Raw genomic sequence first — 24,753 nt, 5'->3', positions numbered from 1 at the left:
TGTCTTGGAACTAGCTCTGTAGAGCAGTCTATTCTTGAGCTCATAGAGATCTGCCTGCATCTGCCTCCCACATGCTGGTATTAATGGCATGTGCCAGGAGCCACCAGTAAATAGGGTCTTATTGTCTACTTTAATATAGTTTGTAGCTCTCTATATAAATGTAAATTACCATGAACTTGTGCCAATCTATTTGTCTAGCCTTCCTGTATATTGGAATTAAAGGCATATATGACCAAGCTGATTACTTTGATGTCAAGGAAGACAAAAATTATTTTCCTCAGGTCTCTATTTTATGTTTACATACTGCCTGTTGAGGTGGAGAATGAAAGTGAATTGGAAATGGTCTAATTTTCCCTTTTGCCTCTCTTCCTATTGAGTATAAGTGTTTTAGGTAGTTTCTGGGAGAAATGCCCCCATTAATTAATGATTTGTAAATTTAAACAAACCCTTGTCCATCACAGATTTGAAATTATTGTTTTCACATAATGTAATTGGAAAATGAGTACATTTGGTATTGATCATTTCTATATGAGGTCTTGCATTTTAGTTATTAGGATACATCCCCATACTGAACAAATATCTAGTAGTTGTTTATCCGTTCTTGTTGGCAGAAATCGCTGTTTGGTTTATATACTACCAAATTAATTGTTAGTGTTATGTTTGTACCTAAATGACAATATTTTAAGCCATGTTACACTTTTTAAAGGAAGCTCTTTTAGATTAAAGTTGTTTATATTTTCCTGCTTATTGCTATCTACATAGGCACATGCCTTCCATCATTTAAAAATATTGTACTTTTGCTGTAGGTGTCACGTGTACCCACGACGTTCTCAGCAACAGCAAGTTCCTGTGGTGGATTTCCAGGCAGAACTGAGACAGGCATTCTTAGCTGAGACACCAAGAGGTGGTTAAAGCAGTATTGGAACTTCAAGTTGGTGGGAGTCAAGGAAAACAGGTTAGAATTAATTCTAAAATTTAAAAAAAAGTAAAAAAAAAAAGGTATCTAGTGTTTAATTGATAAAATCACTTTTTAAAAAAAGATATGGATAACCCAACCTGAGGCACACAGAAATTATGTAAAATATACATATTAAATGACATTGAAACCAGTATAGTTATGATCTTAAAATGTATCTGCCCTTTCCTGACGTGTTTCCATATCTTATTTAGGAATGCATTAAGGAAATTTAATTTTTATTTTCATTGATTCTTTTTTTCTTACTTTACAAAAAATACATTGATTAGTGAATTTATATAATTCCCTCTTGTGAGATTATTTTTCTGTTAATATTGTATATAGTATTGTATGAGCTTTTATTACTTTCAAGGAAGTGTTCTGTTTATGAATATACTGAAATGGTTATTTTAATTATGATTCAGTAGGTATAAAATTCTACAGAAAGTATTTTACCATAATTATTTTTTAATCAGCATATCATATAATAAAAATCACCTATAATGTTATTGCAGTACTTATTGTTATAGATTTACTTTATTTACATTATATTTTACAATGTAGCGCTTTAGTTTTCTTTTGCTAATCTTTTTCTTTTAAGCCAATTAATTTATTTAATTGAGATATTATGCATATTTAATTGGGAAATATTAGGTGTATGGTGTTATACCTGTATGTCTGTCCACTGTGGGCATACAGAACTCACAGAGTCAAAGGCTTTCTTGGACATGCTATGAAATAGTTTTAACAGATGTCTGTCATTTATAAATATTGTGCTTTTGCTATAGGTGTCACTGGTACCCAAGATGATCTCAACAGTAGTATGGCAGTTTGGATTTATGTAGTGAGTTGCAAAATAAGACTCTGTTTCACACTTTGGCCAAGAAAGCCTGGATTTCTTAGCTTTATGCTTCTATGACTTAAATGTTGAAATTATATGCGTGTACTACCATACCAGTGTTATTTTTTACAGGTTTAATGTTTTTATTCAGGCAGGATCTCATTATATGATCTTGGCTGGCCTCTAATTTAACATAAGGAGGGAGCCTCATAAGCCCACCCCATCCATGTTGGGATATTGATTGGCTAAGTTTTGTGCAGGCATCCATGCTTGTTTACTGTGATAGTTCACAGGTACAATAACTTTGCCATATCAAGAAGACACTATCTCCTAGAAGTCCTCTAATGTATGGTCCATAATTTTGCTTTCTATTCTGTGATAGCTTCTTAGACTTGATTGTTAGTGTTGTGATACAATTTATGACTCCACTTCACTTATTTTCTACACTTTGGTCAATTGCAAGGTGCTATAAAGCACCATCTATTACAGAGAGAAGCTTCTGATATGCGGTGAGAAATGAACTAATATATATCAGTATAAGGTTTTTAGAAGGCAGTCATTTTATGCTGTGCCAGTTAAACAATAATAGTTGTAGCTTCCTCTGTAGTGCCTGTATTTTCTTCAGCTGTAGTCTATGCATTAACTTCATCTATTTTAGTACTTTAAAAAATAAACTACCTATTTTTACAGAAATCTTCAGTGACCTGAGATGATATCACAATCCCCTGTATTAGCCATGTAGTATAGACAGTGTTTTAGGAGAACTTGTGTTTTAGGAGGGTCCTAAACTAGGGTTCTCTGTAAAAGCATAGTAGCATCTCATAAACACAAAGCAACCTTCTTCCTGTTTTCAGCTTTTAAAACTGTATCAATAAGCTAGGCATGGTGGCTCCTGCCTTTAATTTCACCAATCACGAGGCAGAGGCAGGTAGATCTATGAAGTTCCAGGCTTCAGGCTATGTAGAGAGTGCTATGTAGAGAGACTCTGTCTCAAAGCTAATAAAAGAATTAACCAATTAAAAATATACAATTAAATTAGAAAGCTGTTGGCTATTCCTATAACATCCATGCCATCCTTGTACCAATGGTCATATCCTAACAAGCTGATTGTAATTAACATGGTTAAACAAATGAGGATAGTAGGATACAGTATACACATATATATCCTAGCATGGAATAGCAGGGTCAATAAAGTTTATATACTTGATTTAAAAAGAAATTCAATCCTATTTGGCATGTCTTCTGTAGTTTGCATACTGACAGCACTGAATAACCCTTCTGTACACATTATTTGTCTATTATTTTCTCTTAGCAATTGTGACAGAGGCATAATGAAATCCAAAGTAGTTTTAATTTTCATTTCTCTGATTGCTACCCCCCCAACACCATTTATTTTATATATATAGTATCCTGCCTGCATGTATGCCTACTGGCCAGAGGAGGGCACCAGATCTCATAGATGGTTGTGCACTGCCATGGCATTGCTGGGAATTGAACTCAGGACCTGGAAGAACAGCCAGTGCTGTTAACTTCTGAGCCATCTTGCCATGCCAGGCCTGCTAAATATTTTTAAAGTTTTTTTAAAGTTATTTCTGTTTCTTTTTGAGAACTAAGGTAATATCTAAAGCTTATTAATAATAACTGGGTTGTTCTCATATTTTAAATGTATACAAGTGTTTTACCTACATGTTTGTGTGTTTGCACATGAATGCTATATGCATTTAGTGCCCGAGAATACCAGAAAACGTCATTGATTATCCTAAAACTGGAGTAGATATATGAGTTATTATCACAAACTCCTGAGCAAATAGAATCATATTTGACAATCTTGAAAGGAGGATTTTTATCTGGGGCCATATTACAATAATTTTCAGCCAGTTTTCCAGATTTCTTAGTGTGTTTGATAGTGTCATAGATAGCTAATGTCATCTGTATGTTGGTTTTGGGTCCTAAAAGTTTGCCAAAGATGATTAACTCTAGTTTTTTGGTATGAACATTGAAATGTATTCTACAGTATTGCAACATGTATAATCAGTTATCATTGACTTCTTTGTTTTTGTCTGTTTCTCCTTATTTCTGTTTTACTATTGTATCTTAATTAATAATGTTGAATAAGAATGAAGATAGTGGGCAACCCTGTCTTGGTTCTCACTTATTGGGGTTGCTTTGAGATTTTTCTATTTTTACCTTGAGCACCAGACACATGCATGATACAAAGATGTGTGCCAACCACACACACAAAATAAAAATAAAAAAAAATTAAATGTTGTGAATTGTAGTTGACATCTGTAAAAGCACCGCTAAGTGCCAGAGACATGTAGATTTCTCAAGCTTAAAATATATATTGTGATCACATGTTAGCAACAAAGGAAGGCAGCATTGCTATCTGGCCTATAAATGCATTCAGAAACATACCCAGGAATCTTTCCAATACTGGTGGACAGTAGGTTTCATAGGTATGGTGGGTAACAGTAGTGTTAAGATAAAGGACTGGAACTGTTCATTGTTGGACATGAGTGAGAGCATGGATATTTATGAAGTTATACTCTTTGAAAATTGTTGATTTTTTTTTTTTTTAAAGCCATGAATTGAGGTACAAATGAAGTATGTTTTCCTCTACAGGACCCATCCACTGTTTGTGCAACTTTGGTCAAGCTTACATTGTGTGTTAATAGCCTGCATCAAACCTTTATTTATAGCCCTCCCCCAAGTATTAAGGATCTTGAAATTTTAGTGTTGACAACGGCTATTGTGGAACAGCAATCATGGTAAGTTGTACATTTAAGAAAAAGGTTAGATAGCTGATTTAATGACCCCACTTCATAGTTTCTCAAAGTATGGAGTTTTTTTAAGTCAAAAAATACTAGAAATAAGGATTCATCCATAGGGAAGGATGCTCATTCCACTACTTTACCTATTCTTATCCTGTATAGGGTAGTCAAAAGCTTTGGAAAGAGTAACAAGGAATGCATGCATTATGTATTTTTTTATTCAGTGACTAAATCTTTTAAGGGACCAACTTGTAGATAGATGACTCTTTGATCAAATTGCAGATCCTAAGCACAGACTACTGGGAAAGAACAGCTTTTGCTTTAAATAACAGAAATGCAAATGTATAAAGAGATTGTCCTATAGATTACTATGATTCTGAAAGCCATGGACACAGATTTACAAAGTAAAAGATGCTATTCTCAGATTTAATATTGGGACTCATGCCTAAAACCAGCATTTGGTGCTAGAGGCAGGAAGAATAAGGGCTCATGGTCATCGTGTGTATGAAGTCCAATATTGCTCTTGTAACCCTGATTCTATTTAACAATATTTTAATAATAGTGATGTGTATCTGATGGATCTGGGTGCCTTTGGGGTGCTAATGGAGCCTTGTAAGTTCATTGAGTTGATATTCATAGTTTTGTAAGGTAATTTTTCTGTGTTTACAAAAAAATTCAGAGGACTAGTACTCTGTTAGAAGTGTATGTAATCTTATAGAAGGAAAACTTGAACATTGGAAATAGCAACTCCGAGGGGGAACTAAGTTGAAAAGGTTTCCAAATTAGGAGTAAATTCTCTTAATCCTGCTAGATAAGATAATACTTTAAGGTTCTGAGAAGTGTAGAGATATTTAGTGATCCTAATTCAACTTGATATTTCAGTAATTAGAAAATATTTGAAAAAGAAACTTAAGAAACATGGTTATAAATATAGTTAATGAATAAGCTCATGTTAGAAAACTTGGCTACAAATGTACTTACCACTGAGTTTTCTTATAATTGGCAGACTGTGGGTAAGAGTAGCAAGATGCTGCAGCACATTGACTATAGAATGAGATGTATCCTGCAAGATGGAAGAATCTTCATTGGCACATTTAAGGCTTTTGACAAGCATATGAATTTGATCCTCTGTGATTGTGATGAGTTCAGGAAGATCAAGTAAGGCTGTTTTGGGTCATGGATGTGGAAGATAGGAGGTAGAGGGAAGATTTGAGCTAAAGTAATATTGCATAGAATGACTGTAGTGAATATAGACACTTTAATGTGTCAATTTTTCTATCTTACCTGTTAGCCCTTTCTCAGGATTCAGTAAAATCCTTACATTGCATCATTGCCATTGCATGTATATCACACTGGCAAAAATAAAATTCTGATGTCAGTATTATTTGGGTATAATTTTTAATGCACTTATCACTTTATTATAATTGAGGCTTCAGTTATGCCTACTTAAATAGGTCTTGTCTTATAATCTGTATTTAAATTTTGCAAAAGAACATCATCTTGCATATTTTTATAATATCTAGCAAGCATTCACAGGAAAGTAATTTTACTATTTTTACATGACTAAGTCTTCAGAGTAAACAGGCAAATAAATCATTGTTTACATTAGAAATTTTGCATTGAGTTTTAAATGAAACCTTTGATGAGAATCACAAAATGATTTCACTAATGTTTATTTACTTCTGATTTATAGGCCAAAGAATGCAAAACAGCCAGAACGTGAAGAAAAACGGGTTTTGGGTCTGGTCTTGCTACGTGGGGAGAACCTGGTTTCCATGACTGTGGAGGGCCCACCTCCTAAAGATGTAAGGAAGATGTAGGACAGGACATGCATGTTTTTTACATTCATTTTTAATTTATATACAGAGGGTTGATCTATAATGCGGAGGACATTTTGTTACTCGATTGTCTTATCAGTACACAGTAGAGGAACACTATAATATACCTAGTATTTGCTCTAGCTAGAACTTCAAGTACTATATTGAACAGATAAAGGAGAGAGTGGATAGCCTTGTCTAGTCCCCAATTTTAATGAAATTGCTTCAAGTTTCTCTCCATTTAGATTGATGTTGGTTACTGGTTTGCTGTATATTGCTTTTGCTATGTTTGAGCCTTGAATTCCTGATCTTTCCAAGACTTTTACCATAAAGGGATGTTGAATTTTGTGAAATGTTTTTTCAAGATTAATGAAATCATCATGTGGTTTTCTTGTTTGAATTTGTTTATGTAGTGGTTTACATTGATGGATTTCCAAATATTGAGCCATCTCCGCATCCTTAGGAAGAAGCCTACTTGATCATGGTGAATGATCATTTTGATGTGTTCTTGGTTTTGGTTTGTGAGAATTTTATTGAGTAATTTATCAGTGTTTGTAAGGGAAATTGTTCTGAAGTTCTCTTTCTTTGTTGGGTCTTTGTGTGGTTTAGGTATGAGAGTAATTGTGGCTTGATAAAATAATTTGGGTAGTGTTCCTTCTGTTTCAATTTTGTGAAATATTTTAAAGATAATTGGTATTAGGTCTTCTTTGAAGGTCTGATATAATTTTGCACTGAAGCTATCTGATCCTGGGCTCTTTTTGGTGGGGAGACTTTTAATGACTCCTGCCATCTCTTTAGGGGTTATGAGACTGGGGTTTATCTGATCCTGATTTAAATTTGGTATTTGGTATCTGTTTAGAAAATTGTATATTTTATCCAGATTTTCCAGTTTTGTAGAATATAGGCTTTTGTATCTTGTTGATTTTCTCAAAGAACCAGCTCCTGGTTTTGTTGATATTTTGTATAGTTCTTTCTGTTTCTGCTTGGTTTATTTCAGCCTTGAGTTTGATTACTTCCTGCTGTCTACTCCTCTTGGGTGTATTTGGTTATTTTTGTTGTTGTTGTTCTAGAGTTTTCAGGTGTGCTATCAAGCTGGTAGTGTATGCTCTCTCCTGTTTCTTTGTGGAGGCATTTAGAGCTATGAGAGCTATGAGCTATAAGTTTTCCTCTTAACAATGATTTCATTGTGTTCCATAAGTTTTGGTATGATGTGCCTTCATTTTCTATGAATTCCATGGCTCCAGCTGCATATGTAGCAGAGGATGGCCTTGTTGGGCATCAATGGGAGGAGAGGCCTTTGGTCCTGTGAAGGCTCAGTGCCCCAGTGTAGGTGAATTCAATGGTGGGGATGTGGGAGTGAGTTAGTGAGTGAGTGGGTGGGTGGGGGAACATCTTCATAGAAACAGGAAAGGGGGGATGGGATAGGGGGTTTCTCTGGGACACTTGGAAAGGGGATGATATTTGAAATGTAAATAAAGAAAATATCTAATTGATAAATAAAAAGTTTTAAGAATAGAAATAGTGTCTTGACTTTAAATGCCTTGCATATTTGTTGGAGTTTGATTTACAATCTCTAAAAACTTTAGTAACATTTTTCTTTATCCAGTTTATTCTGCTTTGAAGCTCATTATTGTTTTAATAGTAGAAAATTAATTTTGATATTAGTTCAAACAAAATGTACTAAGGAAGCCAAATGTTTTCCTTTTGTCTTCCTCAATGGCTTTCTAAATGAAAAGAATTTTACATTTGGAATTATTCTCAAAGATTCTAGCCATTTCTTAAATACTTGTAAAGTTGTAATCATAAAATAGCAAAATGTTTTAGCAGAAAAATTTGTAAAAAGAAAAAAGTATACCTAGTAGTTAATACCAGTACTTGGCTCAGTTATATCATTAGGAATTAAGGAGTTATGATTCCTCCTATGTATTGCATACTCCCTAAGTTATGATATGGAACTGACTTTTCTTAGTATTACTCAGTTTTCACAAAGTTTTGGAGGATGATGGTCAATAATTATCAAATGCATAATATAGTTTGTCCAATCATTGGACAAACTGAACACCCACTTGGCTTTGCATATACCTTTATGAAAAATCACTAAAGTTTAGCCTTGAACTTATATACTTTATTTACTTTTTCTAGTGTAGTAAGAAAGGGCATGTATTTTGTACTTTTGATAGCAAGTTGCTACTTATATTAGAAGGTAAAGTGAATATAACATCTATGAAGGACAGAAGTATAAATGAAATTTTATTGGGAAGAAGTTGTTCAGGATTTGACTTATTGTTTATTCAAGATTAAAGGGTCTCTATATTTTCAAAATCTGAAGGGTGCTGATGAGCATTTGTTATATTATCCTATCACTTATTCATTTTTATATAAAGTGTTTGGAGCTAGGTGGATTGTAAAGATGAGTTACAGAATTTACCTTTCAATAAAATTAGCTTTGAACAAATTGGACGTACTGTGTAAGTTACACATTTTTGTTTTAGACTGGCATTGCTCGTGTGCCACTTGCTGGCGCTGCAGGTGGCCCTGGGGTTGGAAGAGCAGCTGGCAGAGGAGTACCAGCAGGAGTACCTATTCCCCAAGCACCTGCTGGATTAGCAGGCCCTGTCCGAGGAGTTGGAGGTCCATCCCAGCAGGTATGAATCAGAAATAAAATTTTCTATTAATGAGAAAATATGAGTAGAGCCTGGGAATGATGAAGTGCAGAAACATGAAGCTACACACACACACACACACACACGAGACTAAAGCTGGATGTAGTAATGCATGGCTTTGCTGTCAGGATTTTGAAGGCTGAGGCAGATAGAGCTCAAGGAATTCTCCCATAGCTGAGAATATCTAAACCATTCTCTCAAAAAAAGAACAAACAACAAAAGAATAATCTACCAACAAACAAACCCACAGACAAAACAAAACAAAAGTTGCAGACTGTTGGCTCAGCAGCTCAGCAGGAGTATTTTCTTATTATGCGTAAGTCCCTGGATTTATTCTTCATTAACTAAAAGAAATAGAGTAAGATAAGTACAAGACACAGCAATTTGTACTTGAACATATTTACTTTTAATTTTCTTCTTTTGGAGAAAAAGACTATCACTTAACCTTTTGTCTTCTTGACATAACTTTAGGTCATGACCCCACAGGGAAGAGGCACTGTTGCAGCTGCTGCTGTTGCTGCTACTGCTAGCATTGCAGGAGCCCCAACCCAGTACCCGCCAGGAAGGGGAACTCCACCTCCACCTGTAGGCAGAGCAACTCCACCTCCAGGTAAGGACTTTATGATAAATAATAATGATTTGTCTTCTTAAGTGATTCTATAATCTTGAGGAAATATCTAAAGTACTATGATTGAGATGAGAAAAGGTGTCATATCATTGGCTTGCTAAGAATTTAGGAACTATTGAATTTCAGGACTACTTTAATTTATTTCTTATCAATTGAAAATGGATGTGGTTTTTGTTGTTTTTGTTATTTGTTTTTTTTTTGGTTTTTTGGAGACAGGCTTTCTGTGTAACTCTTGACTCTCCAGGAACTATCTGTATATAAGGCTTGGCTTTAAATTCATGGAAATCTGTCTGTCTCTGCCACCTGAGTGCTGCAATTAAAGGCGTGCACTACCAGGTGAAAATAATTATCTTTCTAAATATATTCTTGTTCTGTTTTGTTTTATTTTTCGAGACAAGGTTTCTCTGTGTAGTCCTGGCTGTCCTGGAACACACTCTGTAGACCAGGCTGGCCTCGAAATTAGAAATTGGCCTCCCAAGTGCTGGGATTAAAGGCGTGTGCCACCACTCTCCGGCTCTAAATATATTCTGATGAAGGTTTTTCCTGCCTACTTCTCCATTCACCTAAATTGGGACACTTTGTTTACTCTCAATTAGAATGCAAACCAGATTAGGCCAAAACAAACATAAAAGAGGAGCTAAAGAATCCCCCCCCCCAAACAACATATATGAAGACACTTTTACTTACACACACAGGAAGCCATAAAAACAGGAAATGTAGTACTTAAGCAAAAGGTAAAATTTGTAGGTATTTAGACAAGGGATTATGAGACAAACTCCAAATATCCCATAGAAATAGTTTTGTTTGCCATCTACTGATAGACATGGACTTCTTGAGGTATGTTGTTATATTCATTGAGATTTTTAAGTGGTTAGCTTAATGGGTAGGATGGGAGATTATGTTCACTTCCACTTTCAGTATAGGGACCCAGTGTTACTTAGATAAGTGCCAGCTTGGTATATGTTCATCAGTCTTCTTGCTAGACAGCCCTCTTTCCATGGTGTCATCATCCTTACTGATTCTTCTAATCTCTATCCTCCTCTTCAGTAGTGTTTCCTGATAATTTAGGGTAAGGATTTGAAGGAGGCCAAGTATTCCTAGGTTTCTCTGTGCACATTGTCTGTAAGTGGGTCACTCTGTATTTGTTTCCATCTATTAAAGGTACCTTCTGATGATGGCACCACAAGTCAATGATCTGTCAGTATGGCAGAATGTCATCAGTGCTATATTCCATTAGCAGAGCAATAATATTTTGTTGTCTCCTATATTTGTGGCCAATCTAGTCTCAGATTCTTAGACATCTAAAGAGCTGTCTGATTGGTTCCACCTCAAGGAGAGGAAATTAAACCAAGTCAGATAATGCTTACTCCCCCAAGCCATGTCACCTTTGTAGGTCTTATGGTTTTATGCTTGGTTAACATATTTGTAAATGAGGTTATAGGTTCTTGGTATTAATGTGGCACTCTGGTTTTATAGTATAAGAACCTTCATTTCTCATTCTCAGTGTTGGATCACTGTTTAGTGATAAATTATAGTTTTACTGAGCTAACGAAGTGTTTATTAATTTTTGTCAAATTTTCAGGCATTATGGCTCCCCCACCTGGTATGAGACCACCTATGGGCCCACCAATTGGCCTTCCCCCTGCTCGAGGGACACCCATAGGCATGCCCCCTCCAGGAATGAGACCCCCTCCACCAGGAATTAGAGGTTAGTGGTTATGTTAGGACCTAGGAATGACATCTATCTAGGTCCTTCAGTATTTATATACCTTTGATAATATTAATGGACTTTTTTTTAATTTTTCCTTTCTAGGCCCACCTCCCCCAGGAATGCGTCCACCAAGACCCTAAGATACAGTTGATAAATCTCAGCCCTTTGCTTTCCCTACAATGCTTCTTGTGAAATTGTGTAGCCTGCAAGCTTTTTGATCCCTCTTACTGCATTAACTATAGATAATAAATACATAGAGCAATTCAATTGGGGTTTTTCTCTGTCTGATCATTTTGTTAAAGTTAGAGTGAAACCAAATATGGTTTGGTGGTGAAATTATTGTTAAATATTACTAAATTAAGTTTATATTAAGTAAACACAGACATGAAGTTTGCTCAAGTTAGCTTCTTAGAATAAGATGGTAGAAATAGTTTTCTGACTCTGACATTCACTTCATGCATTGGTTCAAAACCTTACAGAAAAGGGAAATCAAGGTTAATTTGCTAAGATTCACAACATGTCACACTTAAAGGCTTGTGGAGATATTTAATCAGATATTTAAATTCACATCAATTATGGCACTGGTATGTCATGGCTCATGAATTAAAACACGAAATACAAGGTATTTTCTAATCTTTAAAATATTATTTTCTAGTCTTTCAAACATGCTCTATTACTTAACAGTCTAAAATTATGTTTACAAATATACATAGGCATTCTGTTTGCGCGCGTGCTCATACACACAGACATACACAGACGTTCACCATATACTGGGTCCATTTTGTTTTTTGTTTGTACATTTGTTTAGGTTCAATACTTGGTATTAAATAAATTATAAAATGTCTCTGAAGAAGACTCATTCTCAGAAGTCAATGATAGTTCATCTGTGTGGGGCCTTGTGAAATTTCCAGTATCCATGTCAGTATGTCTGCTAACGATATTGTGCAGATTTTGTCATGACCAGAAGGAGTTGCTAATTAACCCTCCTTCCCAAGTTCTGGAGGTTGGTAAACAGGAGGCTCTGAGATTTGGGTGTGAGTGATGACTGTACATTCGAAGAAAATCTATGGTCTTATTCCTGAACTAAAAGTTTCCCTTCAGAGGTGAGTTGTAAGATGAACATCATTTTCCTAGTGTAAATAGCATTTTGAACTATGTATTATAGACTATTAATAATATTTTTTCGTGAGAATTTTTACAGGTTAGAAATTATGCATCAACACTCCATTCTATAAATGTCCATGGAAGAAGTTTGATACATAAGATTCTCTTAACCATTTAGAAATATCATGGTCTCTCTTTTAGGGGAGTTGATACAAGGTCTTATATAACCTAGGCTGACCTCAAATATCCCTTATGAGCAAATATGACTGCACTCTGATCCTTCTGCCTCAACATACTAAGTTCTCATATTACAGATATTAATTTCATGCCCTATTTCATCCTAATTCTAATATTTATATGAGAATGTGCCAAAAAACAATTTAATATTAACCTGCCTCTGCCTCCCAAGAGCTGAGATTAAAGGCGTGTGCCACCACTGCCCGGATTAAGTTTCTATAGCAGGGCATGAGGAGGTTTATTATAGAAAGAATAAGAAACACACACACACATTGAAAAAAACAATGAGTTCAGGTATGCAGGATAGTTCTGTCCAGCATGTATGAAGGTGTGTTTGATTCCAAAAGTACATAAACAAATTGTGTTGGTACATCCTGGGAAGGAGATTAGTACAATTTCAAAGCTATACAATGAAACCCTGTCCAAACATCAGATTTTTGAGGATTACTTTTCAACATTTTAGTCATTAATATAGCTTAATTTTTGAAAGATTGTTTATGTATTTGAAACTTTTCCTAAAGATAATTATGTATATTAGGATATTGGGAGTGGAGAGTGAATCAACAGAAGTTATAAGATACAATGAAATAATTATCTAATAATTTTACAGACTTTGCTTCTGTTATTTACTGATTTAAACAGATTCATACAGTTAAATTTAAAACTGCTTCTTAGTTCTTTTATCACCTTTCAAAGAAGCTGTTTATTTTTGTATGTGTTATTCCAGTATATGCATTTTATAAAGTGTATTAAAGCATCCTTTTTGTACAACAGTGCCCAATTTTGAAATATGTTATATCTGTGTTCATGTTATTTTACTCTCATGTTCTTCTGTCAATAGTTCATGACTGAAGAAAGAAATTTTCAGTGAATGTTGTGAAGTTTCATAACCTTGGCTACCACCCTGTAGTATTATACCAAAGCTGGAATTCCTAATAGCTGCAATTTATGACAGACATAACCCATCCAAGGTATTGTAATCTTTTGTTGAAGAATAAGAACATTTTACAGAGACCTTGACTAGATTTATGATGACATAGGACCTTGTCTGAATATAATGATTTTAAAAATTGAGCTTTAGTGACTCTGAAATCTAGTCAATGTGCCTCACTATATATTACATTGCTTATTGCTCACAATAGAAAATTTTCTTAGATGTACATAGTGGAACATACTTGTAACAACGACCACTTGGGATGTTGTGATGAGATTGTTAAGTTTCTAGGCCCATTAGTTCCTTAACCTAGAACTGACCTTAATACTTGCATGTACTTAAAATAGTATAAAAGCAAAAAGGAGGAGGTGGGATGGGATAAGGGGTTTCTAGGGAGGGGAAATGGGGAAAGGGGATGGCATCTGAAATGTAAATAAGTAAGGAAATGTGAGAGCAAATCATGTTTGTAGTGAGACCATTGCATACTCAGAACTAGAAAGTGGAGTATTGCAATTTTCCATTTTCTATAATATCTTTTATATAAATATTAAAATTGTGTTTTTTTTCATTTTGTATTTGTTGAAAGGAAAAATGAAATGTCCTTGGATCACAAAAGGCCTGGTAACAAGGATACTTATAAAATGGAGTCCCCAATTCATGAAAAAAAAAATGAAAAACACTTTTCTAGATTTGTAAGTTATATCTATCAGGATGAAAGGGTAATGTTTATGGAGCGTGTACATTGTGGAATATGGTGAGTATGTAAAGAACCTGTTCTTTTTGTGGCTACATTTGATTAACAAATGTCACTCTAGAATTATTTACTGAATAAATGTAGCAGTTCTTTATTTTGTTACAATTTGTTTTTACTTTAGTGAATAAGTTTTACGTAGTATGTACATTCTTGGTAACTACAAACCCATGACTAATTGGTAGTTGTACCCACATTCTGATTTATTATTTAACTGGCCATTCTTACAGTGCTTAAATATTTGCCTGTCTTTGTGGTATTTTTTTTTTACCTTGTCCTTGATATTTGCAGTGTATTGGTAGGGATATTTTAGATATCATTGGTTAAACGGTAAAACACAAATGCCATTAATTTTATTGAAGTGGAAAGCCATTACAGGGTGAAATGTGATATTTTTACTTAAAAGAGTAAAGTGAGAACTAGTATCTATTTTCTATTGCCCAAGGATCCATCTTATAAGCAAAGAGAGTAAATTAGGGAGTGTTAGCCACCTGCTAAAATGTTGAAAAGGTAGTTAAGAAACAAAAAGAGGAATGCTTTTTGTGATTAAACTTAGGTTGTCAGATTGGAGAGTATGTATCTTTTCCTGTAGAACAGCCATAGCAACAGTAAATTAGTGGATTGTTGCTGTTGGGATATCTGTGGTAGTTTAAAAATGTCTGAAAATTACAGAGAGCAAAATATTTAATGATATTCATATCTTTTGAAATAGTGATTTGTTAAGAGCACATTTTAAAAGTTTTTAGTCATCAAAATGTTCAGTTAGACCTATGGATAAGCACTGACTCACTTTCAATCAAGGTGGGAGAAATGCCACAGCGTAGGTTGTTTGCTTTTTTACATTGGCTATATTTTTATGCTGAGGATTGAACCCTAGGACATAGTTTCTTTCTTAGTGTCAAACTGACCAGGAAGGCTGTGTGAATTTTTTTGATTTGTATTGTTTGAGGATTTTTTTTCGTTGTTGTTTTCTTTGTTTTGCCTTTTTAAGACTGAGTCTCATTATGTAACTCAACCACACTAGCATCTAATCTACAATATTGTTGTTGCCTTGGCATTGCAAGTGCTCATTCTATTCATTCATTCATTCATTCATTCATTCACTTATTCACTTATTCATTAGTGTGTATCTGTGTGCCTCGCCCCAGTGCTATTCCAAGGAAGGACATCCTATATACCTTATTGGAGAAGTAGCTGCATACTTAGCCAGGCCAGGCTATATTATTTTTAGGTCATTAATCTAGCCCAGAGTTTTAATTGAAACAATAGCTCTGTCATGAAAGTGTTCTCCCAAGTCTTGAGGTTTTACAGGCCCCTTAAACTCATGTTCCTACCACGTAGCCATATACCATGTTCCATTTTTTCAGTTTATAAGTACCTTCTGGAGGACCTTGGCTGGATTTATGATGAGCTGTGTTTACTGAGCATGATGAAATGACGCTCAAAATAATTACTCTGAAGTCTAGCCAAAGTGTCAGTTTAAGGACTTGGGTATAAAACTTAAGTTCTTGGAAAATGATACAACATTTTTTTCAAGGAGACTGGAGCTGTAGATTTTTCCAATAGAGCAAAATTCATTTGAAACCTATTTTATTTTATTTTTGTAAAGTGCCTGAGTGTTTCTAGCACAATAGCTTTCACCATCGTTTCCATATAATACATTGTAGAAATAAAGAACTTGGAAGTTAGTGTTTATCCCAAGTATTGAATATGTACCCCATGTGAGAGTTCCCTGAGCATGCTCCTAGTCATTTTGACTGTATTGTCACTAATACATTCATTGATTTTCTTTTGTATAAGATTGATGTTTTTACATTTTTCCCAAATGTTCAGGATAATTCAGAGAGTTTAATCTATTTTACTATCATAAAGTAGTGATGGACTAGTGGCTCTGTGATTGCCAATATCAAATATGAGAAATATTTGGTAAATATTATTTAAATTTTTGGCAGTGAGATTGCTCACTATTCCTATTTTCAAACACTTGGTTGGGTCATGTCAGGATAATCAACTGCCTACCAATTTGATTTTGTTCTTCTGAGGTGTGAGTTTCCCTGAGTGTTGTATATTAGCTACTGGTGTAGTGATTTCTTGTTGTGATTGCTTCTGCCTTTGGAATATTACTTCTGAATCTTTGCATATCTATATGCATATATAACAGATTTTTCTTATAATTTTAGAGCCTTTCTATATCTACGAGTTATAGTAAACTCATTGCTATGATATAACTTCATTTGAAATATATGGTAACTTTATTGGCATAATTAAATTAACACATGAAATGATGATTATACTATCTTACATTACTCAGAGTCAAACTAGAAAGATAATTTTATTGGACTTTACTTTTTGTTTAATTAGTAAAGCTCAGTTAGATTTTGACCTATGTTTTCTGTCAAATTGTTTTCAATTGAATGCTCTTATAACTACTTACAAAGGAAATTTCTATAATGCACTTGGTAAAGTGATTTTATAAAAATTATAGAACACAGATCAATGCTACATTCATGTTTAAGAAGTTAAGGATAGTGTTAAACAAGGGTGTAAGTAATGTGCATTAAATATAAATAGGAGAGAGTCATTATTTCTAAGTACATTTGAGAAGACATTTCAGTTTTATGGTTTGACATTTTCTTGATCTTTCAAATAACAGAAAGGTAGAATTCCCATAGTATAGATTTAATCTTAATTGGTTAACGTGGTTTTCCTTTCAAAGAACAGTTTTCTTTTACCAATGGTACTATGGAATTTGTTCAGCATGCTTTATTAATAGCACTATTGGTTATTATTAATCAGAGAATATTATGTTAATTTATATAAGAGAAGATATTCTTTTTCATGGTGTAATTACAAAAGGCGTCCTGTTGTGATATCTAGAATTAAACAGTGTAACATTGATTTACATACTAGAGCGTACCATGTTAATTTAATCTTGTGAAGGTTATGTTTTGTAAGATATTTGAAGATAATAAAATTTCTAGACAAACATTACAAAACTACTAGAATGCTTGTTTAGGAATCTCAAGTTTTCGGGTTTTATGGCAAGTTAAGAGAATCTATGACATTAAGAGCATTTGAAATAGATGACCTATGTAACAACTTTCACCTAGTTTTACTCCAATGAGAAGTTATTAAATATTTTATGGGTGAATCCAGTGTTAACGCATCACATCCTTAATATGCTAATGCATATCTAAAAGAGAACAGCATTTAAATTGAATAAGAAATTTTGGGACACACTTTATATTTTCAGATTTGTTTTATATACAAATATAGTTATTTGTATCACAGAAAAATTTTCATACTTTAAATTAGAGTTGGACACTGAGATCAAAGATTAGAACTTTGATCAACAGACTATATGGTTAGTTAGGAACTGCAAAACAGATTAAAAAATATTTTTTAAGTGGGAATTGCTGGATCATGCTTTGAAATTTCAAATTTTGTTAGGCCCATTTATTAGTCTCTCAGCTTGTTTCTTCCTATATTTATTTTTTAAAAAATCTGACTCAACAGCATTTGACAACTGAAAAATAATAGATTCCAATCTTTGTAGAAACAAAAGTACCTTCAACTAACGTTGGTACTACTTCAACTAACATTGGTATTCAACTAATATGGTATTACTCTTTATGTTTAATGAGTCTTATAATAGAAGTATCAACTTAGTTTGTACTTGATATATATGATAACATTTACTTGGCCTTGGTTTTGTTTTATTTTCATACAGGTACTTGTACCCATAGGTAGAATTTTTGAATATATTTTATTTAAAAATTTAAGATAAATGCTTTTTTGTGTTAAAATTTGTTCTACTAAGCCCCAGTATAATGTTTCAACTGTATATAGTGACTTTGTTTAAAAAACTTGCCTAATAGACACTTTGTTAACATATATTTCTTGCGTTTATGGATAGTTCTGTTTAAAACATTTGCCCAGTAATAATTCAGGTTTTTAAGTGTTCTATACAAAAAGACACATTTATATTTGCTGTTAAATGTTACTTGACTTTTATGTAAGGCTCATTGTGTTGGTGTAATAGTAAAAGCTAAATTACTTAAGCACTGTTAAAAGACCTCTTTTTGCATTTTTATATGTATATATGTGTGTGTGTGTATGTGTGTGTGTGTGTATGGTATGAAGATTCATTTTATTTTTCTAATCACTAAAATATATGTTGTAATTTATTCCAAGTTTTGATATATCAGAAATATATGTTTTGTACTCATCTGATACATGGGTAAAATGGAACTTTCTAAGTGAGAATTTTATACTAAACATCTAGTAATTGTAGAGTTATTAAGACTCATTATTTTTAAATTTATGAATATTCTGCAAATACTATTGTCTCTTACAATGAAGATGACACATTGAGAGTTTATAAAGGGGATCATGGAGCTCAGAATTTTTTATATTTGTTTGACTCTCGGAGGAGTAATTTATAAATACTATATATTTTACTCTTTTTCCAGAATTGTTGACTATTTTGTCATTTGAGTTGCACATTTCAAAAAATAATACATGATCTACATTCAGTTGGCTTTCCAAGAATTAATGAGGCTACTGATGCAAACTTTTTTCAAAGTTTTTAATCAACATTCATGAAGATTATGTACTACCTCTTGGAACACTACAAAATTTTACATGTGTTCCTTTGTTGCATGACAATATTCAAGACAACTTTGTAAATAATAGTCAAATACAAAATTTTTACATCTAGTCTTTCTAGATGTATAGAGTGTCACAGGGTATAATTTTGTAAATACATCATTGTAAATTTCATGTTTTCTAAATTTTTTGAGTGATTTTCAAAATTTGCCTTGTTACTTGTTAATAAATAACATAGAGGATGAGAAAGAGTATTTAAGTTCAACATTGGCTATTCATCTCCTAGAAAATTTTCATTAACCTGAGTGTAAGGCTTATAGTGGACACACAAAATGTTAATAATGTTATAAATTATAGTTCTGTGATGTAGTAATGAAAGGCCATTATCTAAATATTTCCATTTAGACATTATAGGAAATATCTCTTGGAAGAATTTCTTCTACATTTGTGAGTAAGTTAATTCCAGTATTATATTTATGTTGCATGACAGCACTCAAGACATGCTGAAAATATATACATACATTTATGTCAGTCTATAAAAACCCATTTTTACAGATGCATTCTTAACAAAATATAACCCTGTAAATATTTTATTATATCCTAAAATTAAATTATAAGTAAATTCTTTTACAATAGAATAGATAAAACTACTATTAAGTGTATTAAATATAAGACTGTTTATGAATAGTTTCTCATAGAGAAGAATAAGCCATTTTTTTTTTTGTTTACATGAAGCAAAATTACAGGATAAAAATGAGGTGTTTTTTTTTTATCTCCAAGATAGATGAACTATGAAAGAGTATTTGTAAATTGTAAATTAGTTAGAAATTTTTAAAAATAATTGTTACTTGATAAGTTGCCATTGGCACATTTATTTTCTTTTTATCTACAATGACTACATTCATATTTATTTTATAGTAGCATATAGATTACATATTCCTTAATTATGTTTTTATTGTGGATTTCGATTTGTAGTCCTGCTTTACAAATTATAATGTTAGTATTTTATTTATAATTCAGTTAATTCTTCAATCTCAATGTTATGACTAAATTAAATTTGTGGTAAATATAAATGTTTTAGGTATTTATACATTTTTATGCAATTTTAAAATTTTATATATATTTTACATCTAATATTGTTAAAGATAAATATCTAGTGTACTGTAAGAAAAAAGCCTGTATCACATAAAAGGCAATCAATAGAAATTAAAATCACAGTTAGGATTAATGAGTAACATTTATCTAAGTACCCGCCAATATTATACACAGCTCCTTACTCAGCTTGAGGAAAGCCTGGGCTGGTTAAAGAAAGCATGAAAACAAAGAAAAATTCCTCCCTATAACACAATAGGAATTGTAAGAAATATATATATTACAATTATAGAGTTATCCTAAAATTTTATCGTTTGTGATTCTCAAATGTGATTTGATTTTTATCTTTTTGTTGGCTAGTAAACATAGCCAAATACCAGATCTACAAAAAGAGTAAGGATTGTGGATTAAGATGAATGCAATTTAACAGTGAAATATTATATAGAAGTGGATGTTATAAATTGAAAAAAGGAATAAGTTCCCTTATTATAGACATATTTTACCTCATACTAAAATAGGTAAGAAATTCCTGATTATATGTTGTGCCATTCAGGAAGTTAATACTTTTTAATCATAATGTGTTATTTTACAGTAATAATTGAAGATTTGTGCAAGTGAATTAAAGTAAATTATACATGCTTGGAAATTGCCACATGAGACCATCTAGAATGAACAGTTTATGCAAAAAAAACATGTTCAGGAAGAATATAAAAATTTTAACACTTGTAAATAGAAGTAAGATGAAATTTGCCACCTGCCTTTGTACTTTATGAGGGCATTTGCAAATAAACGTCAAAACAAGAAGAAAATATTGAAAAGACAATTTGTGCCATTTTTATCAACATCGTGGTAGTGCTGGATTGCCTATCCAACTCTGTATTCCTAGCAGCCTTTATGGATTTTCAAACACTTCAGAGCCTAACACATCAGCAAAGAGTAGTGCATTAAGTAATGAAAATTAGAAGATATAATTTCTGGTAAGTATTAAACTGATTGCATTTTATTGATACATTTATGAGTGAAATACAGTGTTTTAACTAAGGTTTAATGCTGTGCAGAGACACCATGAACATGGCAATTCGTATAAAGGGAAATAGTTGATGTCTTACAGTTTCAGAGAATTAGTTAATTTTTGTTATAGCAAGTGCCAGTATACTGGCACATATGGTGTTCGAGGAGCTCAGAATTCTACATATTGATCAATAGGCAGCAAGAAGACTGTATGTCATGCTGGGCATAGTGTCAGTATAGGATACCTCAAAACCTGCCCCCCACCCCCCACTAGCGGCCACACTTCCTAATAATGTCACTCCCTATGAACTTAACATAGAACACATGAGTTTATGGGACAATTCCTATTCAAACTACCACACTTAGGAACAAAAAAGGTATTCAAGAATAAGTCTTGGTAAATGGCAGTTATGCTATATGTATACATAACATGTATATCATAGAACATTTATGTTATGTCACATTTAGGATGAGTTATAAGTTTTTATATTAAATTCTTAGAATATGACTCAGAAACAATCTGAACCACCTTTCCACTTGTCTCAATTACTTTTTATAAAAATGAATAATAGGATGGTGCTTACTTCACTGTATGTGATTGACTTGCTTCAGGGATTTTCAGTAGATATTCAGGTATTTATAGATTCCTCAAATGAAACCATGGACACTTTAAATAGTGACATCATTTGAATAGAAAGAAGATAATTTATCTGTTAAGTGTAGCAACTGTACTTACTGATGTCCTGAGCCCTGTTCCCATCCATCAACTACAGCTCCAGGCAGGGTATACCTTGCCTCAGGTACCTACCTCATATACTGGTACTTACACATGAATGTAAAGTAAGATGCTAGAGTCAAAGCATATTAAGAATATGCACTACATTCTTAGAGGACTTAAGTTACATTAGGCACCTAACCATATCTATCTTTGTAGGATCTGAAGCCTCTCTTCTGTGAGGGCTCACGTACACATAACAAATGGAAAATGGATAGAAATGTTTGGTATTAAATATATTTTTTCAAGACCAGGCTGATTCTCATATGTTTCCTATACAAACTACTCTGTATTGGGTACTTGTTTTTCAGGTGCTCATGATGACTTACTAGCCCTAGCCTGAAAGCAGCTGAGAACATTTACATTTCTGAAAACTAGAAGTAAGAAAGGATTTGACTTTTTTCCCATTAGGTCAAGAAAGGTAATACTATTTGAAACATTGTTTCCATACATTCTAATTTTCTAAGTTGAAATTATTTTTTTCAGTGATGGGTAAAGAACTCTGGCCTCCCATATACTATACCATGTATTCTATGAAAAAAGTACAACTATAGTTTGAATCAGTTTAATTTTGCAAATTTTTGAAAGGTATAGTAGGCTATCATCAAATATCCTCTATAGTTGAAGATAAACATAGCTTCTGATACCATTGTCTACCAATCTTATACACTGGGACTAGAGATGTACATCCTCATTCCTAAACTATGCAGTTGCAGTAATTGAAGCATTTGTTCATTACTGAAAAGTACCACCTAATGTAAACATATCCTTTAGATAATTGTCCTACATATTCCAATACTTATTTCACTTGTTCCTTAGTAAAAAGAAATGCATTAACAGGGCTGGAGGGATGGTTCTGCGGTTAAGATCATTAACTGCTCTTCCTAAGGTCCTGAGTTCAAAATACAGCAAACACTGGGTGGCTCACAGCAATCTGTAATGGGATCTGATGCCCTTTTCTGATAGTGTCTGAAAACAGCCACAGTGAACTCACAAACATAAAAGAAACTCTTTAAAAACCAAAGAAATAAAGCAAACACTAAATTAACAAATTTTAGACATAGTAGATACTGAGTATTGCTTATTCCAAGTCCTCAACTTTACTTCCTAGCATCCATGCATGGTAACTCATAATTAAAATAATAAAAATAACATATTTAAAAACTTTACCCATGCAATGTAAGTATTTATTTGTGTTCAAAGTTTAATAGGCATTCTATAAGTTTAGGGGAGAGCATGGCAGCAGGAGCATGATGCTGGTGGACACTTTAGATCCCTAGCCAGAAGTCAGAGAACAATCTTATAGGGATAATAACTGGGGAAAATAGGTTCAAGATACAATATATAATTGTATCTTGAAAGTATTTTGTTTTTGTCAAAGTAGCAAGGATAATGACTGTATACAATGAAAATTAAAATAACTAAACAAAACAAAACTGACAGCACAAATCAGACGAACACTACAATATAAATTATATGTATAAGTAAAATTCTTTTGACTAAATGAGATAATCTCATGTCATTTAAGGATAAAAATAAATATTTTTATAATAAAAATGAATAAATGGTACTCATTGACAATGAACTAATAGCTCTGACATTTTTCCTGTGTCCTTTCAGGTAGTTGCCAAGTTGGATAGATATTGGTTCTACAGCCATTATAATGATCTGAAAGGTTGAAGAAGGTGTTGCATGAACACTCTTGTGAATCACTGTAGTAGAACTCAAGTAATTGGAGGGAGACTGGAATGTTGATTTGAAGACAATTTATAAAGATTTTCTCATTGCCACTGTTGCATTAACACAAGAAGTGGAGTCACTACTATGCGGATAAGAACTGTATGATTGGATTGACATTGGCATCATCCCATTGTTTTCATAAGTATGAAGTGTATTTCATGATATTTTTGAAATTAATTGTAGAGAATTTTTAATTGATTTTTCTTTTTCTCAAAGGGTTTAAGTAATGTGTAGCATAGTCTGGCTCGAGTGGTGACATAATAGAAATATACCAAATACAGTTAGAACAGTATTAGATGAAACTATAGTGCATTCCAAAGTTTTTTTTGGGGAGGGGTGGTATATTTTATTGGATTTTATTTATAAATACTTGTTATAACTGTAGCTTTTAATTGTTTGAGATAATAGCTTACAGTTATGTGCCAAAATTCTATTACTTTGAAGTACATTGACATGGTATATCAAGTCTACAAATGATTAAGTGCCTTAGCAGGATTAATGAATTTGGCCATTACAATGACAAGAATTTTAGTCGGCAGTATTCTCATATATTTATGTATTTATTTATGTATTTGTTTATGTATTTGTTCATGTATTTATTAAATCATCATGCTACTCATTTTTGTTCATTGTTTATAAGTGCATTTATAAATGAGTCTGTAAGCATGTCATCTTGCATGTCAGATGAAATACTGTGTCTTTTCTATCACTCTATTTTATTACTAAGTTGTACATAAATTATGTATTAAATACAAAATATTCTTTCTTATACCATTGTTTTGTGTTTTTTTTTGCGAGCATCATTTTGTTCATATATCATACTTATTTGTGTTATCTCTCTAGTTTTTCATCAGATTTTTCCATTTTTTGTTCCTCATTAATGAGCTAGAATATTTAATAATGCATATTTTAATAATACTGTTACTTCTCAAACATAAGCATGTTAGAAAACAAACATAATTTGCTTTATGACAGTTTTCTTTCCTATTTGCTTGTTAATTACTGATGATTTATACTGTCTTACCTGTTCTATTTAGTTCAGACTCTTTTCTCTTATTTTTCAGAATATTCACTGTATGTAGTCAATTTTTTTCCTCAGAGTTGCTTACAAATAC

General features: G+C 32.9%; 2 protein-coding genes, 1 long non-coding RNA gene and 2 other non-coding genes across 7 annotated transcripts in view; all 5 read left to right on the top strand.

Moving 5' to 3' along the window:
• Positions 1 to 4,453, top strand: part of Snurf (SNRPN upstream open reading frame) — an 82,177-nt gene extending 77,724 nt beyond the window's left edge. For all 3 annotated transcript variants that reach the window (XM_076935201.1, XM_076935203.1, XM_076935202.1), the window contains exons 3-4: positions 807 to 955; positions 4,419 to 4,453. In XM_076935201.1, the coding sequence (XP_076791316.1) occupies positions 807 to 912 (106 nt within the window). In that variant the 3' untranslated portion in view covers positions 913 to 955; positions 4,419 to 4,453. The remainder of the gene's footprint in view (positions 1 to 806; positions 956 to 4,418) is intronic.
• Positions 4,419 to 11,653, top strand: Snrpn (small nuclear ribonucleoprotein polypeptide N). The gene is made up of 7 exons (XM_034523970.2): positions 4,419 to 4,564; positions 5,574 to 5,725; positions 6,261 to 6,372; positions 8,877 to 9,029; positions 9,519 to 9,657; positions 11,258 to 11,383; positions 11,489 to 11,653. The coding sequence occupies exons 1-7, from the start codon at positions 4,562 to 4,564 to the stop codon at positions 11,524 to 11,526; spliced, it is 723 nt and encodes a 240-aa protein (XP_034379861.1). The 5' UTR covers positions 4,419 to 4,561; the 3' UTR covers positions 11,527 to 11,653.
• A 2,097-nt stretch (positions 11,654 to 13,750) lies between these two features.
• LOC117701967 (small nucleolar RNA SNORD107) lies at positions 13,751 to 13,821 on the top strand. Its single transcript, XR_004605908.1, has one exon. It is a non-coding gene; the product is annotated as a small nucleolar RNA SNORD107 (small nucleolar RNA).
• Positions 13,822 to 14,429: 608 nt separating this feature from the next.
• Positions 14,430 to 24,407, top strand: LOC117703406 (uncharacterized). The gene is made up of 3 exons (XR_004606160.2): positions 14,430 to 21,089; positions 22,210 to 22,319; positions 23,519 to 24,407. It is a non-coding gene; the product is annotated as an uncharacterized LOC117703406 (long non-coding RNA).
• LOC117701917 (small nucleolar RNA SNORD64) lies at positions 15,810 to 15,876 on the top strand. Its single transcript, XR_004605897.1, has one exon. It is a non-coding gene; the product is annotated as a small nucleolar RNA SNORD64 (small nucleolar RNA).
• Positions 24,408 to 24,753: the final 346 nt, after the last annotated feature.

The sequence above is a fragment of the Arvicanthis niloticus genome, chromosome 1 (assembly GCF_011762505.2).
Source record: "Arvicanthis niloticus isolate mArvNil1 chromosome 1, mArvNil1.pat.X, whole genome shotgun sequence".
NCBI classification, from domain to species: domain Eukaryota; kingdom Metazoa; phylum Chordata; class Mammalia; order Rodentia; family Muridae; genus Arvicanthis; species Arvicanthis niloticus.
This window is presented reverse-complemented; position numbering and strand designations above follow the sequence as displayed.

What these genes read in the sequence shown, in the direction of transcription:
- Snrpn (XM_034523970.2), top strand. An exon ending in CAGAGCAACTCCACCTCCAG is followed by an intron (nt 9,658 to 11,257) that starts GTAAGGACTTTA and finishes TCAAATTTTCAG; the next exon opens with GCATTATGGCTCCCCCACCT. An exon ending in CCCTCCACCAGGAATTAGAG is followed by an intron (nt 11,384 to 11,488) that starts GTTAGTGGTTAT and finishes TTTCCTTTCTAG; the next exon opens with GCCCACCTCCCCCAGGAATG.